General features: G+C 47.4%; 2 protein-coding genes and 1 long non-coding RNA gene across 5 annotated transcripts in view; 2 read left to right on the top strand and 1 right to left on the bottom strand.

The window, feature by feature from the left end:
* Positions 1–1,098: 1,098 nt before the first annotated feature.
* Positions 1,099–27,482, bottom strand: LOC138848859 (uncharacterized). Its single transcript, XR_011387012.1, has 3 exons — positions 27,361–27,482; positions 7,863–7,927; positions 1,099–5,546 (listed from the first exon to the last, which is right to left on the bottom strand). It is a non-coding gene; the product is annotated as an uncharacterized lncRNA (long non-coding RNA).
* On the top strand, positions 2,237–6,691 carry TMEM138 (transmembrane protein 138). Its single transcript, XM_008274415.4, has 4 exons — positions 2,237–2,371; positions 4,462–4,633; positions 5,763–5,838; positions 6,107–6,691. Exons 1-4 carry the CDS (start codon positions 2,244–2,246, stop codon positions 6,217–6,219), a joined length of 489 nt encoding a protein of 162 aa, XP_008272637.1. The 5' UTR covers positions 2,237–2,243; the 3' UTR covers positions 6,220–6,691.
* The window catches only part of TMEM216 (transmembrane protein 216), a 10,618-nt gene continuing 5,355 nt past the window's right edge, over positions 22,702–27,964 (top strand). The window contains exon 1 of one of the 3 annotated variants that reach the window (XM_002721052.5): positions 22,702–27,685. In XM_002721052.5, the coding sequence (XP_002721098.3) occupies positions 27,511–27,685 (175 nt within the window). In that variant the 5' untranslated portion in view covers positions 22,702–27,510. Of the gene's footprint in view, positions 27,958–27,964 lie in introns of all 3 variants that reach the window. The other 2 variants (XM_070069838.1, XM_070069844.1) reach the window with 2 other exon arrangements.

The following is a 27,964-nucleotide window of genomic DNA, read 5'->3' as shown; positions in this document are numbered from 1 at the left end:
AGACGAAGCCCGCGTCCTCCAGCTGCTTCCGGAATTTAAAGGCGGTTTCCGGAAGCCGGGATGGTGTCGCCATGACAACCGCCGTTGGCCCTGTGAGGCGAAGCGTGGTGGATGAGGATCGGGTAAAGTGGCCGGAGAACAGTTTCTGTTACTGTCGTTTTGGGTTCGGGCTGGTGTGGGTTTGTTTTTTGCCAAGGTAGCCCCATTTTCCAGCGGGACTGGGAAGGGTGAGGCAGGCTGCTCTGGGGACCAAGGGAAGGCAGCAGGTAGCGGTGGACGAGCTGTGAGGAGCGCTGCTTTCGCCTGCGAGTCACCGCCGCCCCGAGCTGCGGGGGATGGCCGTCCACCTCGGGAGAGCGATCCTGGCAGCCCTTCGTGGCCTGTGAGGAGGGCAGTGGGAGCACGGGTGTGGTGGCACAGCGCCCGGGCGTCCTGGCTGTGCTGGCGAGGAATGACTTGAACTCTCGACCCTGTGTACGCCCCTGTGACGTGGGGACAGCTCCTTCCCACCTTGCAGAGTTGTTGCAAGGATTAAAGGGGATTATCCCAGATGAGGAGTCTCTCATGGTGCTGCTAACCTAGGTGATAGCTAACGATGCTAGTTAGTAAGCCTTGGACCCCAGGCTCGCGGAAGCCTCTGTCTCCAGCCAGTACGGTGGCCCAGGTGCCTTCGCCTCTGAGAGCTCCCATAAAATGGGGATTGTGTGCATTATAACGGCTGCTTCCCAAGGTGGTTGTAGGATTAAGTAATGCTATAAATATGGAAATAGGGGCCTGTGTTGTGGCATAGTAGGTAAAGCATACCCCTGTGGTGCTGATATCCCATATGGGTGCCACTTCCTGTGCCGGCTACTCCACTTCTGAGCCAGCTCCCTGCTGCTGTGCCTGGGAAGGCAGCAGAGGATGGCCCAACTGCTTGGGCCCCTGCACCCATGGAGGAGAACCCAAATGAAGCTCCTGACCCTGGCTTTGGACTGCTCTGCTTCAGCCGTTGGCAGCCCTTAGAGGAGTGAACCAGTGGATGGAGGATCTGTCTCTCCCTCTAATTTTGCCTTTCAAGAGTAAAATAAATATTTTTAAAAATAAATATAGAAATAGTACATTGGAAACCGTTTTAATGTAATCACTTTCTAGCACTTTAAGGCATTTTGAAATTTGCTTATAGATTTCTTCTAGCCCCAAGGCACTGATCATCTCCAGAGCAATTTGTGGGTCTTTGTGTAGTGAAAATGAAGCCCCAGTGTCCTTTGTCACTAACATAACCTTAAACTTGAGTTTTTCCCAAGGGCACCATCTCCTCTCAGCTCCCTCAGCCTATACCACTTGCCACTTCCCACTTCCCCTGTGCCTATGTTTTTCCTCCCTAGAAATATTTCAGGCCAGGGGCCAGCGCTGTGGCACAGCAGGTTAACACCCTTGCCTAAAGTGCCAGCATCCCATATTGGTGCCGGTTCAAGATCCAGCTGCTCCACTTCCAATCCAGCTCTCTGCTATGGCCTGGGAAAGCAGTAGAAGATGCCCCAAGTCTTTGGGCCCCAGCACATGTGTGGGAGACCCAGAAGAAGCTCCTGGCTCCTGGCTTTGGATGGGTGCAGCTCCAGCTGTTGTGGCCATCTGGGGAGTGAACCATAGGATGGAAGACCTCTCTTTCTCTCTGAAAAAAAAAAAAAAAAAAATTTTTTTTTCAGGCCAAAGTTATGCAAGAGTTGGCTTTGTGCAGTAGTTACAAGAGTGAAACTCTGGAACCATGCTGCCTGGATTTGAATCCAATCTGCCACTTATTAACTGTGTAACTTTGGACAAATTATTTTACCTCTGTGGGCCTCAATTTTTTCATCTGTAAAGTGGAGAATAATGTATCTTCAGCTTCTTGAGATTATTGTGAGCTTAAAATAACATTAATATTTAGGACCGTCCCTGGTACAGTGAACGTGATACAAGAGGGCTTGCTGCTATTACTACTACTACAACACAACCACAGCACCCTAGATTCCTTTGCCTAGAGAAAGTCTTGAGGGTGAGAGTGCCCAGAAGGAATGGCCAGTTGGGGTTTCTGGTTGTTGGAATGGTGCTTGGCCCTTACTAATTTCTTGTGTTAATGATCTCACAACTTTGCCTCTTTTTCTGCCCCCACAGGCCCAAGGGAAGAACTGATTTTCCCTCTGTGCTGGGGACAGAACCAGGAGCTGTTTTCTGGAGAACTGTGGAATGTGCCCTTGGGGACCCAAGAAAACAGAAGGAAGATGCTGCAGACCAGTAACTACAGCCTGGTGCTGTCCCTGCAGTTCCTGCTGCTGTCCTATGACCTCTTTGTCAACTCCTTCTCAGAGTTGCTCCGAATGGCCCCTGTCATCCAGCTGGTGCTCTTCATGTGAGTTCAGTGGGTGGCTCTGGGAAGCTGAACACGAGCATATGGGAGGCACTGACCGTTGAGATTTAGCATTTTAAAGTTAAGAATGGGGAACTCTCACAGAGAATAAAATTTCACATTGTCCTGGGTTCTCCATGCTGTGTAGACATGGTCTTATTTGTTTATATACTTTTATTGGAAACATTTATTTACTTGAAAGGCAGAATTACAGGGAGAAAAAGAGAGAGATCTTGCATCCACTGATTCACTCTACAGATGGATGCAACAGCCGGGGCTGGGCCAGGCCAAACCCGGGGGCCTGGAACTCTGTCAAGATTGGGTGGCAGGGGCCCAATCACTTGAAGCATCTTCCGCTGCTTTCCCAGATGCATTAGCAGGGAGCTGGATCAGAAGTGGAGCAGCCAGGACTCCAACTGGTTCTCCAGGATGGGATGTCAGTGTTATAGGCGTGGCTTAATTTGCTGCCCTACAACACCAGCCCCCTTGTTTATAAACTTCTAAGAAGGGGAGAGTTAACATATGAAATGAAGGTCGGACTACTGACCCGGGCATTTTCTCCATCTATGAATAGAAATTCTATCTTGCCATGAAAGAGGATTATAAAATGGCAGGTTAAAAACACATTCATTGGGTTTCTGCCACCCATACACAGATCCTGGAAGGCAGTGGTGGTGGTTCAGACAGTTGAAAGCCTGCCACAAATGTGGGAGAACCAGATTGAGTCCCTAGCTCCTAGCTTTAGCCCAGCCCAGCCCTGGTCATTGCAGACATTTGGGGAATGAACCAGCAGATGGAAGCTCTTTCTCCTTGGCTCTCTAGCTCTCAAATAAATAAAGTTTTTAAAAAGTCAATAGGGGCTGGCACTGTAGCATAGTGGGTAAAGCTACTGCCTGTAGTGTCGGCATCCCATATGGGCACCAGTTAGAGTCCTGGCTGCTCCACTTCCGATCCAGCTCTCTGCTATGGTCTGGAAAGCAGGAGAAGATGGCCCAAGTCCTTGGGCTGCTGCACCCATGTGGGAGACCAGGAAGAAGCTCCAGGCTCCTAGCTTCAGACTGGCCCAGCTCTGGCCATTGCAGCCATTTGGGGAGTGAACCAGCAGATATAAGACTTCTTAGTCTCTCTCTGCCTCTGTAACTCTGCCTTTCAAATAAATAATATACAGTGATGCAGTACATGATAATGTTTTGGTCAATGATGTTTACCACAGTGGTGCTTTTGGAGTATATTGCCTAGCAATGTTGTACAACCATCTTAGTTGGTGTGAGTGCAGTTCATGGCGTTCACACAATGATGCAATCCTTTCATGTTGCATTACTCAGAACATATCCCTGTTGATAGGTGACACATGACCATATATGAGTCCCGTAGGACAGAAACTTGCAGGATTTATCCTCAACAATGATTTATAGACTCCATGAGGCAATTTCTAAATTGAAAAACCAGTTTTGGACATGATCTTACTTCATTCAGCAAGTATTCATTGGCCTCCTAAACACTGTTCTAGTTCCAGTGGTAAACTTGACAAGTTCCTGCTCCCATGGGGTTTCCATTCTAGTGGAGAGAGACAATAAACATAATGCAAGAGACTATCATTTCAAATAGTGATGTCATGCAATGGATGTGAAGTGGGGGTGGGGAAGGGAGGCCTTGTTGGGTAGAGGGGTTACAGTCTGAAGAAGGGATATGTGGAACTAAGACATGGAATGGCACAAAGGCAATAGCCAAGCAAAGATGGGAGAAGTGCTTCTTGTCTTCCTAAGTGAAATTGTCTGACAGGACCAGGTTATGTGACAGAAAAAGCTGACTTTTTCTGGACAAAGAGAGGAAACTGTCGTCTTAGAAGTGCCTAGTAGGTTGCTGTGTTAAGAGTGTCCAGGGAAGTCCTGTTTGGACTGAAACTCAACTGATGATTAATTTTACCTTTGTGTTATTTGGGTGCCAAACCCATGGCATCTCTGGGGGAGGGTGGTCATAGGACTGTATCACAGGGAAGGAATGACCTCATGGTTTCCTTCAGGACATAGGGCCAGCTGTTGGGTTCTCACACAGACCACCGTTTGGCTATACTTTGTTTTCTATGTCTGCAGCATCCAGGATATTGCAATCCTCTTCAACATCATCATCATTTTCCTCATGTTCTTCAACACCTTCGTCTTCCAGGCTGGCCTGGTCAACCTCCTATTTCATAAGTTCAAAGGGACCATCGTCCTGACAGCTGTGTACTTCGCCCTCAGCATCTCCTTTCACGTCTGGGTCATGGTAAGAGTTGAGCCCTGAATTCTTGAACCTTTGGAGCCAGGGATATCTTTTTCTGTGAGAACCCGGCTTCATTCTTTGATCACGCAGAATCCTTGATAAGAAACAGGTGAGATGAAAGTGATCCAGGCTGCAGTTTTGGGCACATGACAATTTCCTGAGGCACTGTTGCCAAACCTTAGGTCTTAAAGAACAGCTTTATCCAAAGATTGAGGAATTCTTCTGGAACATTCAGTTCACCTTTGCCCCAAATAACCTACCAGGGCTAAAATAGGACGTTTTTTTCATCAGCTTTTTGGGCAGGTGAGTGTTGCCAGAGGGTCTTCTTAGGTATCAGTGTCTCTGGCTACTGTGATAGAGCGGGATATTTCTAGAGAGCAGCTGAATAGAGTGCTGCTTACCCTTTGGTACTGAGTGCCCATTACTTAGCCTGGGAAGACCAGCCTTCGAGATATCTCTCTTTGCTTCCAACATAGGCCTCAGCAGATCCAGTTGTCCTGATTGCAGATTTTTCCTGCTGCAGAAATTCTCACATGTTTTGGGCGTGTCATGTGTTTACCACGTATTCATTTTGATGGAACACATTAAAATCCCAGGGTTCTCTAGTCACATCTTCACTAAAGCTGCCTTCTCAGCTGAACCCTCTGTTAGGTTGCCCTTGTCTGGGGGAAAGGGAGAGCCCACGGAAAGGAAAGAGACGCTATCCAAATCTCTACGTGCCTCCTGACGCGGATTCTGTGCTGTGGCTCCTGGAGCCAAAATAGGTCCTGGCTTTGTACTATAAAGCTTCTGATCTGATTAAATCTTGAGTGCAGCAAAGCGTTTATCTGACAAGAGCTGAGCTTGAGACTTTCAAAGCAAGAGAGAGACCAGATGAACTCCTGAGACAATGTATATCATTTCTCCTTGGCAAAGGCTGTGGAATGAAAGGGAATAAATAGCTTAGTTCAACTTCCTCTCTAGGGGTTATAAGGATATCCCCTCTGCAGCAAGACAAAGGAGCTTGAGAAAGGAGAAAGGTGAAATTAGTATGATTTTCAGCCAAGTAACATTTCTGCAGCTAGCCAGCTTGGAGATGTTAGGACCTTGTATGGCCACTGACCTTCCCCTGCCCATTCCTGTCTCTTTGCAGAACTTACGCTGGAAAAATTCCAACAGCTTTGTTTGGACAGATGGACTTCAAACGTTATTTGTATTCCAGAGACTAGGTAAGGAATAGAGCAACCTCAGGCATCACTTTAGTCTCACATATGTCTCCAGCTCTGAGGGCCTTGATTCTGGATTCCCAGCCCAGTCCCAACTGGCTTAGGCTGGTTGGGACAGGCATACCAAGAGCAGGAGAGACTCCTGCCCTCTGCTCTTGCTGGAGAAAGTGGGAAATCAGGAGGCAGGGCCCCTCAGCCTTGTTTGTTTCTGTTCGTACTCTGAAGCGAATACGAGGCACACCCCTGAGGCTTCTTTGCTTACAATTCACAGCGGCAGTGCTGTACTATTACTTCTACAAACGTACCGCTGTGAGACTGGGCGATCCTCGCTTCTACCAAGATTCTCTGTGGCTGCGCAAGGAGTTCATGCAAGTCCGAGGGTGACCTCTTCCTCTCACTCTGATGGATGCCTTTCCTTCCTGACTGAAGCTAAGTGTGTTGCTCTGCAGGGAGGGGTGGCCCAGGAAACAGCTCAGGCCAAAAGATGTTTTGCTAATTGAAGTGTTCCCCAGCAGACTCCAGTACCTAATCCCTTCATTGCCTCCTACTTCAGTTTTCCCCCTTTCCTGCCTTTCTGGCTCTGTAACATTCATTCTTTCTGACCACCCCCCTACCCCAATCCTTATTTCAACTTCCTCGGAGCTCTGTGGCCCTTACCCTTGTCAATCTTCCTTTAGCCTGGGACAGAAGGACCTCCCAGCCCCTGCTTTCCTTACACCACACATGAGTGATGGAAGGATGCAAAGAGATCATTTTGTGCTCCTGGCTAATCACATGATCAGATTTCGATCTTATACTCAAGGCACTTTGTTTACATTTTATAAATAGGAAATAAATTGAATTCTTTTTCCATAAATAGTAGAGTCTGTCTGTCTAGCTAGATTTCGTCACGATTAAGAAGTGTGCTCAGTCCAAGCTTCAACATCTTGCCTGGAGGGTAGATTGAGCCCCATTTTGAGTATAATTTTTTTTTTTTTTAAGATTTATTTATTTGAAAGGTGGAGTTACAGGGAGGCAGAGAGAGAGAGAGAGAGGTCTTTCATCCGCTGGTTCACTCCCCAAATGGCTACAACGGCTGGAGCTGTGCTGATCCAAAGCTAGGAGCCAGGAGCTTCTTCCAGGTCTCCAGCGTGGGTACAGCGGCCCAAGGACTTAGGCCATCTTCCACTGCCTTTCCAGGCCATAACAGAGAGCTGGATCAGAAGTGAAGCAGCCAGGACTTGAACTGGCGCCCATATGGGATGCCAGCACTGCAGGCGGCGGCTTTACCGTCTACACCACAGCAGCAGCTTTACCCTCTGTGCCACAGTGCCAGCCCCAAGTATAAGGTCTTTTGCAGAAACTTGAGATGCAATCTGGGTCCCCCCCTCAACACACACACACACACACACACACACACACACACACCTGGAGTTCTAGACTCCTGGGTTTCATTCAGACTTTCCCTTTGAGAAGGGTAAACTGCCCTCGGAATAGTAAAAATGTTTCTTATCCTGTTTTGGCAAAAGGAATATTTTAAATACATAAACCCATGGTATCAGTTTTCTATTGCCAGACTTCAGTGGCACACATATAAACAATTTCTTGGCTCTTGAGATGCGGGCTTCAGCTAATCTGGGTTGAGTCCAGGTGCTTGCTAACATTGGACAAGAGCTGAGCCCAGATTTTCAAAGGAAGACAGTAACCATCTGTGATCAGCTGTGGGTCATCTGGGCAGATGTGATGATCTTGGGATCCTTTAGTTCTTGGCTAACCCAGGATGACCTCCTCTGGAAAAACTTGTTACTTAACTCTGGGGCACATGATTCACCCACCCTCGGACTAGCCTTGGTCTGTTCATATGACAGTGCAGAGGACTGAGAGCTCAAGCCCACTGGGTACTCCTATTTCAAGTCTCTGCTTCTGTATCTCAGACTCCCCATTAGTCAGAGTGGTCAGGTGACTAAGGCTAATATCAGGGTGGGAATCATTTGCAAAGCTTCTGGATACAGAGGGGTGAAGAATGGAGTTCATTAATTCAATCTTACCAGAGAGGCAGTCTATGAAACTTGTTATTCAGAGATGCTGTAACACAAGGGTTGGCAGAATTTTCCTGTGAAGGGCCAGACAATAAATAGTTTTGATTCTGAGAGCATAACTATTCAACTCTGACATTAGAACATGAAAATAACCATCAACAGCATGATAGATGAAGGAATACGGTTGTGTCCCAGTGTAACCATTTATGGACACTGAAGTTTGAATGTCATGTAATCTCCATGTGTCACAGAATATTGCTCTTTTTTTTAATTTCTTTTTTGACTATGGAAGGATGTAAAAATTATTCTTAGCTTGTGGGCCATGCAAAAAGTCTGATGTGACCCCAGGCCAACTCCTGCTTTAGAAACCTGGAATAAATTTACAGAAACAGATAGGAGATAGTAGAGGTAATCAGATGTTAGTGTTTTAACATATATTATAAAAGAAAAGGTACAGCATTCAAATGGAGTATCTAAAGCACTAGCCTCATACACAGTAATTAGAATAAGTGATCTAAAGTTGGAAAAAAGCCACTATCTACATTTACTATTCCTTTATCTGTGAAAAAAATGGATGATATGGGGCTGGTATGGTGTAGCGGGTAAGGCCACCACCTGTATGGGTGCCAGCTCGTGTCCAGCTGCTCTACTTCTGGTCCAGCTCCCTGCTAATGGCTTGGGAAGAGCAGTGGAGGATGGCCCAAGTGCTTGGGCTCCTGTACCCATGTGGGAGACTCAGATGAAGGCCCTAGCTCCTGGCTTTGGCCTGCCTCAGTGCTGGCCAATGCAGCCATCTGAGGAGTGAACTAGTGGATGGAAGATCTCTCTATCTCTCCTCTCTCTCTGTAACTTTCAGATAAATAATCTTTTTAAAAAATTAACAATATCTGATTTTGAATCTTTTCATAAAAAAAGTTAGAAGAATATCGTAATCCCCTTTGCCCATGTTAAAAAATTCTGAGACCAAGGAATCTGTGAGGTAAAAGGGTTTACTTAAGCTATTGCAGATGCCAGCCAGAAAAAGGACCTGGTCCTGGGATAAATTTCTGCAGCCTACCAGCAGCAAAGCCAGGTAATAGTTGGAAAAAATGTCCCCTGGACTAGAACAAAGCATTTTTGTTAATAATGAAAACAAGGGGGACGGAAGAACTAAGTTGTTTACACTGAACCCACATTGGCTATAGATGAAAGGGACAGGATTACAGCAAGTGGGAAAAAGCCTTGGGATAGGAGGGCAGTAACTGTTGCTTCTAGATTGCTTAGGGTTAACATTCCAGAAAGTGTATATGAAACCATGCAGTGGGTAAACAGGTTGCCTTGGCCCTGCTGGGATTTAGTCAAGATTTCAACATAAATAGTCTTTTTGTTGGTTTTGCCTGCAGCTGTTAACTGATTAACTTCACTTATCTTCCCCACCACTATCCTCCAGCCCTTGCAGTTTAAATTTGGGATACCTCAAAATCTTCTATCACTCACCACAAAAAAAAAATTTTTAATAATTATTTATTTATTTAAAGGCAGAGTTACTGAGAGGGAAAGGCAGAAGCAGGGAGAGAGAGCAAGCCAGCTTCCATCCACTGGTTCACCCTCCAAATGGCCGCAACTGGCTGGGCCAGACTGAAGCCAAGGGCCAGGAACTTCATTTAGATCTCCCACAAGGGAGCAGGGGCCCAAGTACTTGGACCATCTTCTATTATCTTCCCAGGCACCCTAGCAGAAGCTAGATCAGAAATGGAACAGCAGGCAGTGGTTTAACCTGTTACACCACAGCACCGGCCCCTCATCACCAACTCTTAAAGATAGATCTTTTAGGGGCATTTGGCTTGTGGTTAAGACACCCACATCCCGTTTTGGAAGGCCTGAGTTCAGTACTCACCTCTTGCTCCTGACTCCAGCTTCCTGATGATGCTGACCCTGGCAGTTCAAGTGATTGGCTTCCAGCCATCCATTTTAGAGACCTAGATTGAGTTCCTCGCTCCCTGCTTTCACCTCTGCCCAGCCCAGGCCATCACAGGCATTTGGGGAGTGAACCAGTGGATTGGGAGTGTGTGCTGCCTCCTTCTTTGTCTTCCTCTCACACACACACAAAAAAAAAAAAAAAAAAAAAAGATTTTCTTAAAGGCCGTTCTCTGTGTCCTAAAATGAATCAGTGCTAGATAAATGAATCTTAAAAAGGAGGAGGAGGGCAGGGCCAGCACTGTGGCACAGTAGGTTAAGCCTGCACCAGCATCCCATATGGACACCAGTTCAAGTCCCCAGCAGATCCACTTTCCATCCAGCTCCCTCCTAATGTGCCTGGGAAAGCAGTGGAAGATGCCAAAGTGCTTGAGCCCCTGCACCTGCATGGGAGACCCAGAAGAAGCTCCTGGTTTTGGACTGGCCCAGCTCCTGCCATTGCAGCCATTGAAGAGTGAACTAGCAGATGGGCAGATGGAAGACCTTTCTCTGCCTCTCCCTCTCTCTGTCTGAAACTTTGCCTCTTAAATAAATAAATCTTTCAAAAAAATTTTTTAAAAAGGAGGAGGGGGGACTTTTGCAATATTCTTTCTACTGCTCACTGTTAGCCACTGAGTTTTATTCTCCCTCTCCTTGGCATTCTTTTAATTACTTATCTACTTTTAATAGATCATGTTCAGAGACATTTTTTAAAGGAAAAAATTATTATAATTCCTTAATCATTTATTTCAATTCTTGTTAGTATGTGCATACATTTTATACACACTTGTGATTATGGAGAATAGGCCAAAAAGTTTTGCTTTTATTTAAAAAAAAGATTTACTCATTTATTTGAAAATCAGAATTATAGAGAGAGAAGGAGAGAAAGAGAAATCTTCCATCCACTGGTTCACTCCCCAAATGGCTGCAATGTCCAGAGCTGGACCAGGCCGAAGCCAGGAGCCAAGAGTGTCTTTCATGTCTCGATGTGGGTGCAGGGACCCGAGCACTTGGGCCATCCTCCACTGCCTTCCCAGACACATTAACAGGGATCTAGATCAGAATTAGAGCAGGGCCCGGTTCTGTGGCACAGCGGGTTAATGCCCTGGCCTGGACCGCCGGTATCCCATATGGGTGCCAGTTCAAGTCCTGGCTGCTCCACTTCCAAACCAGCTCTCTATGGTCTGCGAAAGCAGTAAAGGATGGCCCAAGGAGACCCACGTGGGAGACCTGGAGGAAGGTCCTGGCTCCTGGCTTCAGATAAGCACAGCTCCGGCCTTTGCAGCCAGTTGGGGAGTGAACCATTGGATGGAAGACCTCTCTCTCTCTCTCTCTCTGCCTCTCCTCTCTCTGTGTAACTCTTTCAAATAAATACATAAATAAATCTTAAAAAAAAAAAAAAAGAAGTAGAACAGCCGGCACTCAAACGGAAACCCTATTGCAGGTGTTAGCTTTACCCACTATGTCACAACACCAGCCCTAGTATTTAACACTGTTACATTAAAAAAAGATACTAAAAGGTATATAGAGTGCTTTAAAAAGTTTATGGAGAATGGGATTAAAATATGTTTACTTTGGTGCAAAAAATTTTTGGAAATCTATGCATATGAGGGAATCTTCCAGAAGTTCATGGAAATGCATACTTTAGAAAAATTATGCATGAATTTCAAAAACTTTTTATTGAAACTTATCTTTTAATTCCATTTTTTAAAAACATTATAAATTTGAAAGGCAGAGTTACAGAGAGAGAGAGAGACATCTTCCACCCAATGGTTCACTCCCCAAATAGCTGCAATGACCAGGGCTGGGCCAGGCCAAAGCCAGGAGCCTGTAGCTCCATCCAGATCTCCTACATGGGTGGCAGGGGCCCAAGTACTTAGGCTATCTTCCCCTGCTTTCCCAATATGGAGTGTTGACATTGCAAGCTGTGGCCTAACCTGCTGTGCCACAACACTGGACCCTCAGTTAATTTTTTGAAATACTCTCCTTTTTTTGTATTTCCTGGCACACAGACTCCTAAAACCCTTGAAATTTCCAAAGTGGTAGGCATCTTTTTGTATGCCAATGAGATGATGGTGTTGGGGCTCCTGAATGGCCTCAAGATGAGGGCTTGTTGTCAAGAGAACCAACCATGTGATCAAAGGACTGGAACATCCAGCCCTGCTCCCAGCATCTGGGGCTGGAGACTCAGTTAATCACTGCTGTGGTTTGAATATTAGTTTGGATGTTGAATGTCCCCCAAAGACCTCTATGTTAAAGGATTGGTCCCCAAAGTCTTATGTTATTGATACTAAGAGGGTGGAAACTTTTTTTTCCCCAAAGAAACCTTTTATTTAAGGAGTATAAATTTCATAAGTACAGCTTTAGGAATATAGTGATTCTTCCCACCATACTGCCCCTCCCACCCCCACTCCCACCCTACCTCCTCCTCCTTCTCCCATTCACAGTCCCATTCTCCATTAAGATTAATTTTCAATTAACTTTATACACAGAAGAGAGGGTGAAAACTTAAGTCAAATTATGGTGTATGCAGGTGGTGCCTCTGGGAGGGGATTGGATTGGATCGGCTCATTAGAGTGTTGTCCCCAAGAGTAAATCCCAGCGGTTATGTAAGGAGCATAGATGCATGTTCCCTGTTGCCAGTGATGCTGTCCACCACCTCAGGGCTCTGCCAGCAGAGGCCAAACCTGCCTGATCTTGGCCTGTGAGCCTCCAAAATAGCCAAAATAAACTTTTTTCCTTTAGAAACTTAGGCTGCTTTAGGCATTTCTTTATAATAATGAAAAACCTCACTGACACCATAAATCAGAGTGTCAGTTGTTAAATCAACAACAGGAGTTCTATGCACTTGCTCCCCATGTATGACCTCTGTCCTTAATGAGTTGTACTATGAGAATTAATGGAAAAACTAGTCTTCAAACAGTACTTTATACTTTGTGTGTCTGTGTGGGTGCAAACTGTTGAAATCTTTACTTAGTATAGAGTTGATCTTCTGTATATAATGATAATTAAAAATGAATCTTAATGAAGAATGAGATGGGAGAGGGAGTAGGAGATGGGACGGGAGTAGAGGCAGGGGTGGGAGGGCAGGTATGGGGGAAGAACCACTATATTCCAAAATGCTATACCTATGAAATTTAAATTTATTAAATAAGATTTTTTTTTTACATTTTAAGCTTTTATTTAGTGAGAAAAATGCATAGGAGAGTGAGAGCTTTATTTAGAGGTGAATAGGGGTTCATACCAAACACCAGGAACCAGCCACGTGGAAGAGCATCTAGGCCTGTATCTGGGCCAGGAAGCCTAGAGCACATGACCCGAAGGCCATGCGCCCTGGAGGCGTGGGGCTACAGCAAGTCCCCTCCCGACAAGAGGCCAGGGAACAAGAGCCGGCGCAAATTTATTAAATAAGATTTTTAAAAATAATGAACAGCCTGACTAATACAATGATTAGTGGCCAAAAATGATTCAGTCAATCATGCTTATGCAGTGGAGCTTCCATCAAAACCCTGAACAACAGGGTTCAGAGAGCTTTCAGGTTGATGACCACATCCAGATGCCAGGAGCGTGCTCCCTTCCCAGACCTTGTCCTGTGCATCTCTTCCATCTGGCTGTTCCTAAGTTCCAGCCTCTTATCTTAAACCAGTAACCTGTTAAGTTACTTATTTGCCTGAGTTCTGTGAGCCATTCCAACAAATTATCGAACTCAAGGAGAGGATTGTGGGAAACTTTATTTATAGCCATGGTCAGAAGTACCAAAGGATAGGACCTGTGATTGACATTTAAAGGGGGTAGTCTTGTGTGACTGTCACTTAACTGGTGGGCACTGATGCTGACGCCAGGTATATAGTGGCAGAATTGAGTTGAATTGTACAATACTCACTAGTGTCAAAGAATTGGTCAGCTTGGAAAAAACTCAACCTTTTTTTATATCATTAGTGAATATAGAGAAAATAAGAGTTTGTTTTTCCTTTTATTCACTTAGCAGTAGGAATATATTTTGAAGATATGATTTAAATTGACTCCTAGGGATAGCTGACTCTAAAATTTCAGAGGAAAGAAATAAATACTTTGGAAATGCTTAGAAACTTCCTTACTTTCGGTGGGATGAAGTTATTCTAGCTATCCAGTGCTGTAGTTAGGAGCTAGAAAGACGAGATGAAACACCCAAAGTCTGGATGAAAGGTGTTCAACAGGTATAAGGGTGCAAATGTGTAGGAAGAATAACTGAATGCTTTTAGCACAGTAATATAACTATGGTTGACAACAGTTTATCTTACATTTCATTGTACAACGAAATGATAACATTTGAGGTGAATAATGTGCCACTTGCCCTGATCTGATCATTACACATGGTATATACATGTACTGAGTGAAATGTCACCCTGTACCGTATAAATACATACAAGGACCATGTGTCAATTAAGAATAAAGGCATGGAGCCAATGCTGTGGTGCAATGGGTTAAAGCCCTGGCCTACAGTGCCAGCATCCCATATGGGCACCAGTTCAAGTCCCAACTGCTCCACTTCCAATCCAGCTCCCTGCTGATGTGCCTGGGAAAGTAACAGAAGATGGCCCAAGTCCTTGGGCCCCTGCACCCACATCAGAGATCTGGAAGAAGCTCCTGGCTCCTGGCTTCGGATTGTCTCAGCTCTGGACATTGCAGCCATTTGGGGACTGAACCAGCAAATGGAAGCCTCTCTTTCTCTGTCTCTACCTCTCTCTAACTCTGTCTTTCAAATAAATAAAAATCAATCTTAAAATAAAATAAAAACTTGGCTGGCGCCGTGGCTCAATAGGCTAATCCTCCACCTTGCGGTGCCGGCACACCGGGTTCTAGTCCCGGTCGGGACGCTGGATTCTGTCCCGGTTGCCCCTCTTCCAGGCAAGCTCTCTGCTGTGGCCAGGGAGTGCAGTGGAGGATGGCCCAAGTCCTTGGGCCCTGCACCCCATGGGAGACCAGGAGAAGCACCTGGCTCCTGCCTTCGGATCAGCACGGTGTGCTGGCCGCAGCGCGCCAGCTGCGGCGGCCATTGGAGGGTGAACCAACGGCAAAAGGAAGACCTTTCTCTCTGTCTCTCTCTCTCACTGTCCACTCTGCCTGTCAAAAAAATAAATAAAATAAAATAAAATAAAAGCTCACTTTTAAACTTCCCCCAAAATCACCTTTTTCATAGCCTCTGAGAACTACTGAAGTAATGGGGACCAGAGGGCCTAAAATTCTAGAGAGAAATTCATAAAGTGAGCTGACAGTTGTAGCAGATTGTCCCTGGGGCATTTGCTGATTCTTGGTTTGAGTAAGAGGCTAAGAATCCAAGCATTGCCCAGACAGAAGGTTGCAGCTGGTGGGGCCAGAGAAGCCAGCTGGGCTGAGTGATCACATAACACAAACATGGGGGCTTACGAAGTCTTAAAATTTTTTTTAAAAAAATTCTCCTTGAGATTTAGTGTAAGGAAAACAAACTTTTTCTTTTGCTCTGCACCACAACAAGCACACAGACTTCTGTGACCTCAAAAGGGCTTTTCTCCCACCAGCAAGCAGGCAGTTCTGCAAACACTAGCTGGGTGTCCTCTACTTCAGTTTAGTTCTGGCACCGTCTCCCTGGAGATCACCTCAGAGCCCAGAGGCTGAGCTCAATCCTGCAAGTCTGCATTGCCCACATAAGATGCCAGCTGGAAGCCCACATTGTTTTACCTGTGTTTCTGGCCCACCAGCTATGGACTGGGGTTCTACAACTCCCTCTTTGGGTCCCACTAATTTGCTAGAGGAACTGGTGGAACCCAAGGAAACACTTGGTTTACAGTTTACTCTAAAGGGTGTTACAAAAGCTGCAGATGAAGAAACGCATTTGGTCAGTGAGGTTCAGGAAAGGGGCGCGGACCTTCCAGCCCCCTCCAAGTGCAGCACCTCAAGAGATTTGCATGTGTACAGCTATCTGGGAATTCTGACTCTGCCTACTGATTTTTTTTATGGAGGCTTCGTCACATGGGCATGATTGATTAAATGATTGGCCTTTGATGAGCGACTTCATCTTCAGCCCATCTCTCTCTGCCTAGAGGTTGAGGGTGGTGGGACAGGAGTGGAACTGAAACTCTCAACCCTCTAATTCTGTTTGGTCTCTCAGAAGCTGCCTGGGGACTGGAAGCCGCAGGCCAAGTCATTAGCATAGAAAAGACATGTGGGACAGATGTTTTGCACAACTATTAAGGCACTGCTTCTTTGGTCACCCACATCCCACTTCAGAGTGCCTGGGTTCAAGGCCCAGCCCTGCTTCTAATTCCAGTTTCTTGCTGACACACACCCTGGCAGGCAGTAGATGAGACCCAAGTGGAGTTCCCTGGCTCCTAGCTTCAGCCTGGCTCAACCTTGGCTGTTATGAGCATTTGTGGAGTGAATTGGCCAATAACTGATCCCCATCTGTCTCTCTTTCTCTGCTCATCAAAGGGAAAAAAGAAAGAAACACTATTATTTTGGAGATTTCAAGGATTTTAAGAGTTGAATGCCAGGAAATGAGGATAAAGACCAAGTATCTATTTCACAATGTAACAGATTTTTTTTTACCAAATTCTAAAGCTGTGTAGGGCCAGAGGCTATAGCCTCAAACTTCTGAAAAACAGAATAGTTTCGGTTGATGGTATTGTTGATTAGAATTCAGAACAGAGAGAGTGAATACACAGGGCTTTCAGCTGAAAGTCTGGAGGGCTCCTTACTGGGAACAAGATGAAACAAGTTAACTGAGATTAAGCACAGCTGTGATGTAGCCTCAAACCAGAGTCCATGGTTGAATTAAAGTGACCTCTTCCATTTTAATCTGTGTAGCAAAGAAGAATGGGGGAAAAAACATAAGTTTTATCTACCATTTCTGTGTCTGATAATTACTAACATGTCAAGAAATAGGACCATATTATATGGAGAAAGGAATTCAAAACCAGATAAGATTGAGGCTCACAAAAAACCACTAGCCCACGGGAAAATGAGATAATGGAACCCTAGTCATATAGGACCCTAAAGTATTGGTTAGTCCTTGCCGACTAGCTAACACCATTTGGATAATAAATAACTCAGGCAAAACATATTTTCTCCAAAATAACTCAAAATGTGTGTTCCTGCTGATTGGCATTTGTTCTGGAATGTATAACATGAAGTAAGCCATAGCCAATCAACAGCTTATGCTATTCTTGTTAACCAGTGTGGACTGGAAGAATTTATGGTGATTCCAGGTGTTGTGTGTGTGTGTTTATATTTTCAAATTGCTCAATTCTATTTTAGAGAAACTGTTCTGGGCAACCAGAATATGTGTTTCCCACGTAGCCATGCTCCTCATTGTGGCTCTAATAAACTATTTTTACATTCAGTGTGCCTCAACTCGGTTTCTAGGTTGACAGTATAAAACCAGGAAAAAAAATAGGAAATAGGAACAAGTGACCCAATTATTGGAAAAAGCAAACAAAGAGTTAACCAGGACTGATATGCTTAGGAAAATAGGGAGGACATAAGTAAAATATTTAGACTACATCTAGAGGCTTCTGCTTCTAATAATGGCTAAGAGCCTATGAGAATGGCCCTTCCATAGATTACACATGTGAAGTTCAACCAATTCCAAAAGCCAGCTACTCGAAGACGTTGGATGGTGATGGGAAGTAGAGAGCGATGGAGGAGCCCCCACTCAGGAAGATTATGCAGAGGAAGTTGCTTGTTTTTGCTGCTTGTAGCTTGGTAGCAGGCAAACAGCGCATGTGACGTGCTGGGAGGAGAGCGCGGTCCCAGAGCACTGAGGCGGGGCACCTGAGGCCATTGCAGAAACATGGGGATCTCAGAAGGGAAGGAACCAGAGAGGAGGAAATCCCCAAATACCATCCACGGATGACTCTGCCCAAGCTCTGAACCGCATATGCCATGTAGCTTGGCTAACTACAGGAGATCTAAACTAAGACGGAAGCTTCCCCCAGTACCCTTGGTTTGCATTATGTCTCCAGCCACGTTAACTGCCTGATAAAAGAGAACATCCCTCATCTCCACAATTTCACACCCAAAACTGCTACCAACCCTGAAATGAGCCAGATGTTGGGATTCACAAACAAGGATATTAAAGCATCAATGAAAATACATTCTCAGTGAATAAAAAGATGACACCCTTTGGGATGGCGTTGTGGCAATACAGTGATCCGGCACCCCGTATGAGCACCGGTTTGAGTCCCAGCTGCTCTTTAATGCAGCTCCCTACTAATGCACCTGGGAAAGAAGCAGAAGATGGCCCAAGTACTTGGGCCCTGTCACCCACATGGGAGACCTCCATGGAATTCCAGTCTCCTGGCTTCTTGGCTGAGCCAGTAAACGGAAGATCTCTATTTCTTTCTCTTGCTCTGCTTTTCAAGTAAATAAATAATTTAAAAAGAAATTTTTAAATGAGGGGCTCACATTGTGGTGCAGAAGGTTGAGCCCATATTGGAATACAGGTTTGAGTCCTGGCTGCTCCATTTCCAATCCAGCTTCCTGCTAATCTGCTTGGGAAGGTAGTGATAGATGGCCCAAGTGCCAACCATGTGGGAGATCAGGATAGAGTTCCTGGTTCCTGGCTTTGGCCTGGCCCCGATAAGGCTGTTGTGGCCATTTGGGAAGCTGAACCAGGGGACAGAAGATCTCTGTCTCTCTGCCTCTCAAATAAATAAAAAAATTTTAAGGAATGAAATTGAAATAAAGACATTTTCAGATAAAAGAAAACTAAAAGAATTAGTTGCCCTAGGCATGGGAAATAAGGTGATCCCTCCTTTTCCTGCCCACCATAAAAGATCATAATGGCATCCCATAACAACAACAAAAAAGTTAACAAGAAGAAAACAAATGTATTTAATGTTGGTTTTATGTGACATGGGGCCTCCAGAATGAAGACCCAGAGACCAAGGGTGACACTCCATTTTTGGGTTTGGGTTCAGTGAAGCAGGGAGGGCCGTGTAGCAATGAGATTGGACAAACAGGGGCTAGGCTAATGGAAGCAGGGCGAGGAAGCTCAGCACTGCCTGTCTGTTCACATTCTTCTTGGCCTCTCTGTTCGAGCTGTTTTCCCTCCTGGGCTTGGGGCATGACTCCTCTGGAATGAAGATCATAATTTCTCTGGTCATCTGTCACCCAGAAAGGTGTGGGAAACTTAGAGGAATCCTTTTAGGCTTTCTGGTTTCTCTGATCTGCTCTGGGAAAGAGTAATTCCAGTCTCTACAGCTTGCCTGGACAAGAACAAAGGGTCAAAGCAAGAGAGCAGGAGAAGGCCACAGAGAAAGTATTTCTGGGACCTACGCTGGGCTGTCGCTTTCTGAGCGTGGACACTGCCAGTAGTCCTGCACTGCAAGGAACATGAAGTTCTTCGTTGGCTCGGCTGGAAAGTCTCAGAGAGCGCCAGTATCTGGGCTTACAGATTAGTTTTAATTTTTCTTTCACGTTAATTTCTTTATAGCTCATATAAATACAGAATATAATTTTCTTCAAGTATGCAGAATATTGGCCAATACACACTGGATGTTGGACTATAAAACAACTCCCAGTAAATGTCAAAGACTAAAGAGTAGGTTGTTTGGCAATAATGGGATTGAGTTAGAAAACAAGAAGAAAATAGCTAGGTGATTTAGTCTTGGCCTAATCAAGAGACAAACCACACATAATTTAAACATGGCAAGATTAATATAAGGAATTATGGGGGCACATTGTGATACAGCAGGTTAAGCCAGCAACTGGAATGCTGGCATCCCATATGGGCACCAGTTTGAGTCCAGGCTGCTCTGCTTCCAATCTAGCTCCCTGCTAATGTGCCTTGTAAGATGGCAGGAGCCCTTGGGTCCCTGCCACCTACATAGGGGACTAGGATGGAGTTCCAGGCTCCTGGCTTTGACCTGTCCCAGCCCCAGCCATTGTGGACATTTGGGGAATAAACCAGCAGATGGAAGATCTCTGTCTCTCCCTCTCTGTCACTCAGCCTTTCAAATAAAATATTTTAAAAATATATAAAGAATGATTAAACTACACCAAGAGAGGAACTTTAAGGACATAAAGAGGAGAGTACCCAAAGAAGGACAAAGGTGGCAGGGTCCCCACCCCTGAGGCCCCAGTGCAACCCACTGAGGGATGGAGAAACTTACTGGTTTTCCCAGGCCAAAGCTGTTTCACAGTTGCTAGGCAGGAAACAGATCTTGAGGCCCCAAGCAAGCTGCAGCTGTGCATCAGACACAAGGACACTAACTACAGGCACAAGGCCCAGGAGGACTCCAGGAAGCCACCTCCAGGGCTGACAGGTGAGCACAGGGGGTTGGGCAATGTGCTGAAGGAGTTGCATACCCCATGTGCTCAAACTGCACCGTGCCCACACGGGGCCTCAGACGTCAAGCCTCTGGCAGCAGAAGAGCTGAGGGTGGTGCTGCTGCATCGTGGGTGCATGGTGTGCGAGCCCGGAGAGCTTTGAGAAAAATCATCCATGGCATAGGTAAACCAAGACACGTCAGAGTTGGGAAGATGCCACAGGTACAAGGCCTGAGCCACATCAAGGCCATGACTGACCAGGGCGGCAGGAGTGACAAGGAGATGCCAGCTGTTGGTGCATGCCTGCAGCACAGCACCACCGATGTCCCCGTGCACAACACTGCTGATGGAGGGACCATGGATCCCAGGCAAGGAAAAACAACCCAGAGCACGCTGGGATCTGGAAGACAAGCCCTCTTCTTCCTGCAACGTCCCTCTGGTGCCCCCTACTGACAAAGTTCAGCATTGCGCTCCCTGCGAGGTAATACTCAGCACTAAGGACTAAAGGGTGCATGCCGAGCTGGTAACTGGCAGAGTCCTTTCTTTGGGCTCCTCAGCTTCCATGTGCACCCTTTACACATATTGGGTCTCCCCTATTGCGTATATTCCTACAATAACACATCTCCATCCTTAAAAGTGAAGCTCTCACCCCTCCCCAAAATGAGAAGACACTAACAGTCCCAATTGTCACTGTATCCATGGCTCTCTTTCTGCCTCTCCTCTCTGTAATGCTTCCTTTCAAATAAATAAAACAAACCTAAATACAAATACAGGGGAGAGCGTTGTGGTTAACTGCAGCTTGTGACGCCAGCATCCCATATGAGCACCAGTTCAAGTCCCGGCTGCTCCACTTCCAATCCAGCTCTCTGCTGTGGCCTGGGAAAGCAGCAGAAGATGGCCCAAGTGCTTGGGCCCCTGTACCCACGTGGGAGAACACAGATTTCATTTCTATTATTGTACTTTTAAGATTTATTTTATTTATTTGAAAAAGTTTCAGAGAGAGGTAGAGCCAGAGAGAGAGGGGTCTTCCATCCGCTGGTTCACTCTCCAAGTGACTGCAATGCCCAGAGCTGAGCTGATGCAAAGCCAGGAGCCAGGAGCTTCTTCCGGGTCTCCCACGCGGGAGCAGGGGCCCAAGAACTTGGGCCATCTTCTACTGCTTTCCCAGGCCATAGCAGAGAGCTGGATTGGAAGTGGAGCAGCCGGGATGCCGATGCTGCAGGCTGTGGCTTTAACCCGCTGTGCCACAGCACCGTCCCCAGCACTTTCAACAATATGAATAAATAGGTGTATGCCAGGAAAAACCTGGATGTTACTAAATCAGTTCTTTGTTTTTTTCTTTTTTTTTCTAAATCAGTTTTTTTATTGTTTGTTTGTTTTAACAGATGTATTTGTTTACTTGAATGAGTTACACAGAGAGAGAAGGAGAGGCAGAGAGAGTCTTCCATCTGCTGGTTCACTCCCCAGCTGGCCACATCAGCCAGAGCTGTGCCAATCCGAGGCCAGGAGCCAGGAGCCTCCTCTGGGTCTCTTGCGTGGGTGCTGGGGCCCAAGCACTTGGGCCATCTTCCACTGCTTTCCCAGAAGAGAGCTGGATCAGAAGTGGAGCCGCTGGGACACAACCAGCGCCCATAAGGGATGCCAGCACGGCAGGCGGTGGCTCTACCTGCTGTGCCACCATGCCAGCACCTCTAAATCAGTTCTTAAGAATCCTTGAGCCTCTAGCATTCACTCATCTGACTGCTGTGTGCTCTGATTTCTCTGGGCTCTCCTAATCAGAGTGGAGCACAATTTTGCCGTGAAACAGTACAGGTGATAATGCCGTGAAGATACAATGACTGTCCAACACAGTGAAATGGTTTATCCATGAGAGTAGTAATAATGACTTAATGCTCTGGGGAAGACAGAAAAAGAAACAGAGGAAACTTAATTGAAAAATGAAAATGAGGCCAGCACTGCGGCTCACTAAGCTAATCCTCCACCTGCGGCGCCGGCACCCCAGGTTCTAGTCCCAGTTGGGGCGCCGGATTCTGTCCCGGTTGCTCCTCTTCCAGTCCAGCTCTCTGCTGTGGCCCGGGAGTGCAGTGGAGGATGGCCCAGGTGCTTGGGTCTCTGCACTCTATATGGGAGACCAGGAGGAAGCACCTGGCTCCTGGCTTCATATCGGCGCAGTGTGCCGGCCATAGTGGCCATTTAGGGGGTGAACCAACGGAAGGAAAACCTTTCTGTCTCTCTCTCTCACTGTCTAACTCTGCCTGTCAAAAAAAAAAATGAAAAATGAAAATGAAACCTCTTTTACATAAACAACTAATGTGTGTTCTAAATTTTTTTTTTTTTTTTTTTGACAGGCAGAGTGGACAGTGAGAGAGAGAGACAGAGAGAAAAGTCTTCCTTTGCCGTTGGTTCATCCTCCAATGGCCGCTGCGGCCGGCGCACCGTGCTGATCCGATGGCAGGAGCCAGGTGCTTCTCCTGGTCTCCCATGGGGTGCAGGGCCCAAGGACTTGGGCCATCCTCACTGCACTCCCTGGCCACAGCAGAGAGCTGGCCTGGAAGAGGGGCAACCGGGACAGAATCCGGCGCCCTGACCGGGACTAGAACCCGGTGTGCCGGCGCCACAGGTGGAGGATTAGCCTAGTGAGCTGCAGCGCCGGCGTGTGTTCTAAAATTCTAATCCTTCTTGCATTTCTACTCCTACAAATATCTTAAGAATTCAGTTTTTTTTTTTTTTTTTAAGATTCTTCATTTATTTGAAAGGCAGAATTACAGAGAAAGAGGGAGAGACAGAAAAATCTTCCATCCGCCGGTTCATTCTCCAAATGGCTGCAATATCCACAGCTGGGCTAGGCTGAAGCCAGGAGCCAGGAGCTTCACTGGGGTCTCCCATGTGGGTGCAGAGGACCCAAAGCACTGGGCCACCTTCTGTTTTCCTGAGCACATGAGCAAGGAGCTGGGACACAAACCAGCACCCTTATGGATGCCGGTGTCAGACAGTAGCTTTACCACGCCACAAAATCAGCCTCAATATTCATTAAAAAAAAATAAATAAAACTAGGCCGGCGCCGCAGCTCAATAGGCTAATCCTCCGCCTTGCGGCGCCAGCACACCGGGTTCTTGTCCCGGTCGGGGCAACGGATTCTGTCCTGGTTGCCGCTCTTCAGGCCAGCTCTCTGCTCTGGCCCGGGAAGGCAGTGGAGGATGGCCCAAGTGCTTGGGCCCTGCACCCCGTGGGAGACCAGGAGAAGCACCTGGCTCTTGCCTTCAGATCAGCGCGGTGTGCCAGCCGCAGCATGCCGGCCGCAGCGTGCCGGCCACGGCGGCCGGTGAACCAACGGCAAAAGGAAGACCTTTCTCTCTGTCTCTCACTGTCCACTCTGCCTGTCAAAACAAACAAACAAACAAACTATATAGGGGCCAGCATTGTGGTGTAGCAGGTAAAGCCATTGCCTGTGACGCTGGCATCCCATATGGGTGCCGGTTCAGGTCCCAGCTGCTCCACTTCCAATTCAGCTCCCTGTTAATGGTCTGGAAAAGCAACAGAGGATGGCACAAGTCCTTGGGCCCCTGAACCCATGTAGGAGACCTGGAAGAAGCTCCTAGCTCCTGGCTTTGGCCTGCTTGCAACAGCCAGTGCTGGGCTAGGCTGAAGCCAGGAGCCAGGAACTCTACCCATGTCTCCCTCACGGATGGCAGGAGCTGAAACACTCAGGCCATCACTGATGCCTCCCAGATACATCAGCAGGAAGCTGGATGAGAAGCGGAGGTGGGACTGAATCCCAAGCACTCCAATGTGGGATGTGGGCATCCCAAGCAGCAACTTAATTAACTGCCCCAACACCGACCCCCAAGTGGCATCTTAACTGCTGCACCAGCTGCTTGCACATTCCCCGACTTAACTTTGATGCTCAATTTTACAAGGTTTGTACAAGGAAGTGAAACTGCAAACACCTGAACCAAATATCAGCAAGTGAAATCCAGTGATATATAAAAGGCAAAACATCTGAGTCAAGGGTCCCCAAAACCACACACAGGCTTGATGATCTGCTAGGAGGACTTGCGGGGCTTGGCATACAGTTGCCCTCACAGCTGTGACAGAATACACAGTCAGAAGAGGGAAAAGGTGTCCAGAGGAAACCAGGAATAAGGGTCTGACAACCTTCTCCCAGTGGCATCACACAGGGTGTGCTTAATTCCACCAGCAACAGTTCTGGGAACAAACATGAAATGTCTCCAGGGAAGCTCAGTGGAGACTCAATCCAAGGTTTTTTGTTTGGAAGTGATCACATAGGCACCCTCTGCCTAGAATGTGTCCCAAAATTCCAGACTCCCAGAAGGAAAATGGGTGTTCAGCAGAAGCCACACTGTTTGTACAGTTTAGGCACTGTGAGCCACTTTTTTTTTTTTTTAAGATTTATTTGTTTGAAAGGCAGAATTACATAGAGATGGGAGTGGAGAGAGAGAGAGAGATCGATCTTCTGGGGTTGGTGCTGTGGCGTAGCGGGTAAAGCCACCACCTGCAGTGCCAGCATCCATTGTGAGTGCTAGTTCAAGTCCTGGCTGCTCCACTTCTGATCCAGCTCTCTGCTATAGCCTGAAAAAGCAATGGAGGATGGCCCAAGTCCTTGGGCCCCTGCACCTACATTGGGGACCCAGAAGAAGCTCCAGGCTCCTGGCTTTGGATCGGCGCAGTTCCGGCTGCTGCAGGCATCTGGGGAATGAAGCAGCAGATGAAGACCTCTCTCTCTCTCTCTCTCTCTCTCTCTCTCTCTCTCTCTGCCTTTCCTCTCTCTGTAACTCTGACTTTCAAATAAATAATAAATAAATCTAAAGAAAAAAAAACAAAAAAGAAAGAGATCTTCCATCTGCTGACTCACTCCCCAAATGGCCACAATGCCTGGGACAGGGTCAGTTGAAGCTAAGAGCCTGGAACTCCATCTGGGTCTCCCATGTGAGTGCAGGGGCCCAAGCACTTGGGCCACCATCTGCTGCTCTCCCCAGATGCATTATCAGGGAGCTGGATGGGAGGTGCAGCAGCTGAGACTTGAACTGGTGCTCATACGGTATGCAGTGCTGCAGGCAGTGGCCTAACTCACTGTGCCACAACACTGGTCCCCAAGGAGCCCTTCCAAAATCCCAGTTCCCAAGCATCAGCCAAGTGTCAACCTTGCAAACTGGCCTTTCTAAGGATAGAGTCTCAGGCTGCTAGATTAGCTTCTTATGCACAATATCATAACCAAGTGGATTTTTTCCCCTAGGAAGCAAAGATTGGTTATACCTTTGAAAAAAAAATCAATGTAATTTATCACCTTAGCAGAATAAAGGGGAAAATCATATGGCTGTCTCAATCGATATAGAGAAAACACTTAACAAATCATAAGCCTTTTAGTAAGCTAGAAAAATAAGAGACTTCCATAAAGTGATAAAAAGTACTTACAAACATATCTATAATTGGAGTGGGTGTTTGCTGGGGCAGTGAGACACTGCCTGGGACGCCTGCATCCCATTTCAGAGTGCCTGAGTTGGAGAACCAGCATACCCTGGGAGGCAGCAGGTGACGGCTCAAAATACTTGGGTCCCTGACACCCATGTAAGAGAACCAGAAGGAGTTCTGGGCTCCTGGCTTCAACCTGTCCCAGCCCTGACTTCTGTGAGCATTTGGGGAGTGACTCAGCAGCCACAAGATTTCTCTGTCTCTCAAATACTGTTTTTAAAAAGTTCCTGGGAAGGCCAAGCACCAGCATAAGCCCTGGGTGTCCCTGCATGGTCTTGCTGACTGAAGCACACTCTGACTGTCCCAGTACTGAGGACACAGGCATTTATGTGGGCCAAGGCAACCACACTGTGACTACAGCACAGTATCTCCCTCCCCAGAAGAGCGGGCTGAGTCCTTGGGTGCTGAGTCCTTGGGCCTGTGTGAGGGACGAGGCTGCCATGATGCTGCTCCAGCTGTTGGCTGTGCTGTTATTAGGTCAGCCTTCTTGTGGCACCTGTGGAGCTATGGGTCAGTCAAGTTTTTCTTAAAGGGTATTTCAGGCTCTGAGCCACACAGTCTCTGTTGCAGCAAGTCAACCACCATTATAGCATGAAAGCACCAATAGACACTGTGGGGGCTGGCGTTGTGGCATAGCAGGTAAAGCTGCCACCTGTGACACTGGCATCCTATATGGCACCGGTTCGAGTCCTGGCTGCTCCACTTTGGATCCAGCTCCCTGCTATTAATGGTCTGGGAAAAGCAGCAGAGGATGGCCCAAATGTTTGGGCCCCTGCCACCCATGCAGGAGACCTAGACGAAGCTCCTGGCTTCTACCTGGTCCAGCCTTTGCCATCTGGGGAGTAAACCAACTGATGGAAGATCTCTCTCTCTCTCTCTCCCTTTCTGTAATGCTTTCAAATAAATAAATCTTTTTTTTAAAGCACATAATATGTAATTGAGTGGATATAGCAATGTTTTCCAAAAACATTTATTAGCAAAATCAGGCAGCTGGCCCACTTTCCTGCCTTCTGAGGCTTAGAGCAGGGACATGTCTGATGTCTCCGGTCTACCAGCAGTGGGCATGGGGGTGCGGGGTCTGGAGCCTTCCTCACTGTCTCCACCCTGCTCTCTGCTGGGCTGGGGGACTCTAAAGAAGTGAATTTCAGGATCCTCCTGCCCTCCAGTTTGCAGTAGAGTTCTGCACTCTCCTGTCCGAGCCACTCACTCTTACTGCTTCAAACAGTAATCAGCCCACAAATCGGGGGACACCCTGTCCTCTCAAGTCCCGCTGTGTGTCGTTGTTGTTTTAGAAGATTTATTTATTTGAAAGGCAGAGTTACAGAGAGGCAGAAAGGGGGAGGGGGAGGGAGAGGAAGGTCTTCCATCCCGCTGGTTCACTCCTCAAATGACCAGAAAGGCCTGGGCTGGCTGATCCGCAGAGCCAGGAGCTTCTTCCGGGTCTCCCACGTGGGTGCAGGGGCCCAAGGACTTAGGCCATCTTCTACTGCTTTCCCAGGCCATAGCAGAGAGCTGGATCAGATGAGGGACAGCCGGGACCCGAACCGGTGCCAAATGGAATGCCGGCACCGCAGGCGGCGGCTTTACCCGCCCCGCCACAGCCCCGGCCTCAGTCCCACTGCGTTTTACAGGTCACGTTTCAACTTCGCACATTATTTGTGATCCTGGAAAGAAGGCTGCATTTCCGGCTCCTAATGATGTCTCTATCTGGTACCCAAACTGCCCACAGAAAAGACCGGTGCCTGTCGCACACACGTTCGCTCACTTTCAGACGCTTCTAAGAAAGGAGACTCACGGCATAAGCGCCCCAACACACGGCTACCACTGACCGCCTCGGCCGGACGCCCTGTAAACCCCGGCCCTCGGGTCAGGCGGACAACTGCTGCCCGGCACGTGGGCGTGGACCTCACCACTGCCCCCGACTTTGGAGCCCTCCTCCCCGCGCATGCGCCGCAGCCCCGCGACCGGCCGGCTGCGGGTAACCATAGAGTGTTGCGGGCCGGCAGAGGGGCCAGATGCCCAGGCCGTTCTATCCGCCACTTCCGGCAGCGCCTCGCTGCTCCGGGAGCGGCTCCTGCGGCGTATGCAGTCTCCATGGGGACTGAAGATGGCGCCGCGAGGTGAGGTTCTGGAGGTGTGTGAGTCGCCGGTGCTTCTCGTTTGCGTCTCCGCCTCCCCGCTTCTCTCCCAGAGCTCGACCTAAACGCTCCGTTCTCAAGTGTTAGGACCATCGATCCTCACTTGTTCAAAGAGGGGTTTTGTTGCCCCGCTTTATCCCCCGCGCCTGGAGGTCTCCGAGTGTGGGGTCTCGAATACTGGATCGCTGGGAACCACTAACCCTCGGCTGGGCGTTCTAGGCCGGCGCATTGGCGCATCCTCCGGCCTCGAACAGGTCAGGG

The sequence above is a fragment of the Oryctolagus cuniculus genome, chromosome 1 (genome assembly GCF_964237555.1).
Source record: "Oryctolagus cuniculus chromosome 1, mOryCun1.1, whole genome shotgun sequence".
Taxonomy (NCBI): domain Eukaryota; kingdom Metazoa; phylum Chordata; class Mammalia; order Lagomorpha; family Leporidae; genus Oryctolagus; species Oryctolagus cuniculus.
This window is presented reverse-complemented; position numbering and strand designations above follow the sequence as displayed.

Excerpts from the sequence above, each read along its gene's own strand:
- TMEM138 (XM_008274415.4), top strand. The coding sequence starts at position 2,244 with ATGCTGCAGACCAGTAACTACAGCCTGGTGCTGTCCCTGCAGTTCCTG. Across the intron at positions 4,634-5,762 it reads CCTTTCACGTCTGGGTCATG|AACTTACGCTGGAAAAATTC; the intron begins GTAAGAGTTGAG and ends GTCTCTTTGCAG. Across the intron at positions 5,839-6,106 it reads ATTTGTATTCCAGAGACTAG|CGGCAGTGCTGTACTATTAC; the intron begins GTAAGGAATAGA and ends TACAATTCACAG.